Raw genomic sequence first — 3,648 nt, 5'->3', positions numbered from 1 at the left:
GGGTTCCTCCATCCACGAGATCCAACTCTGGTCTCACCTGGATGGGTCCCCCCACCTGGATGGGTCCCCCCATTCTGGCCTCACCTGGATGGGTCCCCTCCCCTTTCCAGCTCCCTCACCTTGATGGGCTCCCCGACCCAGGAGATCCGACTCTTGTTCTGCTTCTTTTTGCGGCCCTGGAGCATCTTCTTGGGCGAGGGCATCTCGGGGATGTTGTCATCGACCTCCTCGTCCTCGTCCGCCTCCCGCACCGCCAGGTTGGGACACCTGGGCAGCGGGGCCGTCACCGGGGCCGTCACCAGGAGGCGCAGGGGACGGGGACAGCGGGGGTTGGGGATGGGGACAGCAGGGTTTGGGGACGGGGACAGCGGGGTTGGGGACAGGGACAGCGGGGTTTGGGACGGGGACAGTGGGGTTTGGGGACAGTGGGGTTGGGGATGGGGACAGCAGGGTTGGGGATGAGGACAGTGGGGTTGGGGACGGGGACAGTGGGGTTGGGGACAGTGGGGTTGGGGATGAGCACAGCGGGGTTTGGGGACAGGAACAGCGGGGTTTGGGACAGGGACAGTGGGGTTGGGGACAGTGGGGTTGGGGACAGTGGGGTTGGGGATGAGGACAGCGGGGTTTGGGGACAGGGCCGGGGCCACGCACCTCCGCTGCAGACACGCCTGCTTGCTGCGCCCGCTGCCCCCAAACTTGACCATGTTCTGGCAGGCCTTGCACTTGCCGCACTCGGGCTGCTGGCACACCTGGCACGGGGACAGGGGACACCGGCTGACACCCAGAAAGGTCCCCAGGAACGCGGGAGCCTCCGGGAGGGCCCCACGGAGCAACCGGGATGGGAGGTTGGGGTTGGGTGATTCAGGTTGGAAGAGTCCTCCAAGATCAACCAACCCAAGCCAAGAAACTGATATTGATTGGTCAAGGTTGGAAGAGACCTTCAAGAACAACCAACCCAACCCAACCCAAGAGGTTGATGTTGCTTGATCAACGTCGGAAGAGACCTTCGAGAGCAATCAACCCAACCCAGCCCAGGATGTTGACATTAATCAGGGTTAGAAGAGTCCTCCAAAACCAACCAACCCAACCCATGACGTTGATGTTGGTTGATGTTGATCAAAGTTAGAAGAGACCTCGAAGACCAACCAACCCAACCCATGGCGTTGATGTTGGTTGATGTTGATCAAGGTTAGAAGAGACCTCCAAGATCAACCAACCCAACCCATGACGTTGATGTTGGCTGATGTTGATCAAGGTTAGAAGAGTCCTCCAAGACCAACCAACCCAACCCATGGCGTTGATGTTGGTTGATGTTGATCAAGGTTAGAAGAGTCCTCCAAGCTCAGCCAACCCCATCCACGACATTGACGTTAACCAAAGCTGGAAGACTCTCCAAGATCAACCAGTCCAACCCAACACAATGACATTGGCCGAGCTTGGAGGACCCTCCAACGCCGACCACCCAAACCCACCACCACCCCACAGCCGCGTCCCCGCGGGACGGGGGGGCTCGGCTGACGCCGCCGGTGACCCTGGGGTACCTCGCAGACGCCGCAGCGCCGGCGCTTGGTGGCGTTCTCCTTGTCCTCCTCGCGCTCGTCCTTCTCGATCTGCTCCGAGAAGAAGGTGTCGAAGATGAGGTACACCAGCTTGGTGGTGGTGGCCTTGGTGGGACCCTTGTCCTTGTCGATGCGGGTCGGGTGGCGGATGGCCTGGCGCCGCACGGCTCGCCTGGGACACGGGGACAGCGCTCAGGCCACGCCCAGGGACGGGGACACCGCCCAGGGGACACCCAAGGGACCCCAAGAGGTGCCAGCGGGGACGATGGGGCACCTTCGGGGTCCCCAAGGGCACGGATGGGTTTTGGGGACCCAACCTGGCGTCCTTCCCCGTTTGGAGTAGCACCAGGCTTGGGTTTCCCAATTTTGGAAGGGTCTTCCCAATTTTTGGGAGGGTTTTCACCATTTTGGGAGGATTCCCCCAATTTTGGGAGGGTTTCTGCTCCGATCCCCAGCACTGAACCCAAATCCTCACCAATTTTGGGAAGATTTCCTCAATTTTGGGTGGATTTCCCAAATACTCCAGAGCCCAAACCCTCCCCAGTTCTGGACAAATTTCCCTGATTTTGGGACCACTGAGCCCAAACTCTTCAAAATTTTGGTCCAATTCTCCCAATTTTGGGGCCATTCATCCCAAACCTCACCTCTCGCCCAGGATGACCCTGACCAGCTGGATGAGGTCCCTCATCAAGGAGGTGAGAATCCCCAATTTTGGGTGGGTTCTCCCACTTTTGAGGTCCCACTTCCCAAACTTCAGTCGTATTTTCCCGATTTCAGGCTTTTTGCCCCCAAAACCTCACCTCTTGCCCAGGGTGACCCCGGCCAGCTTGATGAGGTCCCTCATGCAGGGCGTGATGAGCACGGGGGGCTCGTCGCTGTCGCCGGCCTCGTCGTAGCTCTCCACCTGCTCCACCACGAACTGGGCGTGGCGCAGCAGCGAGTCCTCGGTGAAGCGGTTGAAGTTGAGCCCTGCCGGCGGCACCGTGGTCTGGGGGGACGGGAAAGGGTCGGGAAAGGTTGGGAATGGCCGCTGACCCCTCCCAGGATCGCCCGTTCCGAGGGTCACCGAGGTCGGCAACGGTTTTGGAGATCGACCCAAGACCCATCGGCCCCAACGGCTCCAGTGCTGTCCTTGGCCTTCTCCATGGAAAATTCGGGTTTTCCATGAAAAATTCCACCCCGGACCCTTCCCAAGGAGGGATTTTCCCCCCACATCCAACCCAAACCTTGCCTGCGACAGTTTGGGGCTGTCACCTCCATCTTGTTGAGCAGATGCCACCCTTGGTCCCACCTCACCACCACCTCCTCCTCCTGCTGACCCCATCCCATCCTTTCCATGTGGGAATTGTCCCCATCCCCTCTTTTCCACACTGGAATTGTCCCCGGGAGGTGACAGTGGCACCGCGGGGGTGGTGGCATCACCTCGATATTGTTGAGCAGGTACCACCCTTGGTCCCACCTCACCACCATCATCTCCTCCTGCTGACCCCATCCCCTCTTTTCCATGCAGGAATTGTCCCCATCCCCTCTTTTCCACACTGGAATTGTCCCAGGAGGTGACACCTCGATCTTGTTGAGCAGGTCCTCGTAGCTGACGTGGCGGTTGTTCTGCAGGAACTCCACCACGATCTTGCTCATGTAGATCTTCTCCTGCATCAGCGCGAAGGTGGGTGCGTACTCCTCGCTCGGCTCCATCAGGATGTAGTCGGCGAAGGCTGGGGATGACCCGAAAACGTGGGGTTTTGGGAAAAAACGGGAGGTTTGTGGGTGGGGGGGGGAGAGGGAGGAGTGGGGAAAGGGAAAGAGAGGGGAGAGAGATGGGGAGAAGGGAGGAAAAGGGGAGAAGAGGGAAAAAAGGGGGAAAAAGGGGAGAAAAGGGGGAGAAAAAGAGGGAAAAAAAAGGAGAAAAGGAGGAAAAAAGAGGAAAAAAGAGGAAAAAAGAGGAAAAAAGAGGAAAAAAGAGGAAAAAAGAGGAAAAAAGAGGAAAAAAGAGGAAAAAAGAGGAAAAAAGAGGAAAAAAGAGGAAAAAAGAGGAAAAAAGAGGAAAAAAGAGGAAAAAAGAGGAAAAAAGAGGAAAAAAGAGGAAAAA

At 57.9% G+C, this 3,648-nt stretch overlaps 1 protein-coding gene across 1 annotated transcript in view; it reads right to left on the bottom strand.

Moving 5' to 3' along the window:
- DNMT1 (DNA methyltransferase 1) overlaps positions 1–3,284 on the bottom strand; it is a gene marked incomplete at its 5' end in the record, with an annotated part of 16,018 nt that extends 12,734 nt beyond the window's left edge. Inside the window, 5 exons of the mRNA XM_042020221.1 lie at positions 120–267; positions 652–749; positions 1,542–1,731; positions 2,360–2,547; positions 3,123–3,284. Of these exons, the coding sequence (XP_041876155.1) occupies positions 120–267; positions 652–749; positions 1,542–1,731; positions 2,360–2,547; positions 3,123–3,284 (786 nt within the window). The remainder of the gene's footprint in view (positions 1–119; positions 268–651; positions 750–1,541; positions 1,732–2,359; positions 2,548–3,122) is intronic.
- Between the last annotated feature and the right edge of the window lie 364 nt (positions 3,285–3,648).

This window comes from Corvus kubaryi, unplaced genomic scaffold (assembly GCF_017639235.1).
Source record: "Corvus kubaryi isolate FWS band 111438036 unplaced genomic scaffold, C.kubaryi_AGA036_p1.0 36909, whole genome shotgun sequence".
Lineage (NCBI taxonomy): Eukaryota > Metazoa > Chordata > Aves > Passeriformes > Corvidae > Corvus > Corvus kubaryi.
Note: the sequence above shows the minus strand (reverse complement) of the source record. Positions and strands in the feature narration are given on the sequence as shown.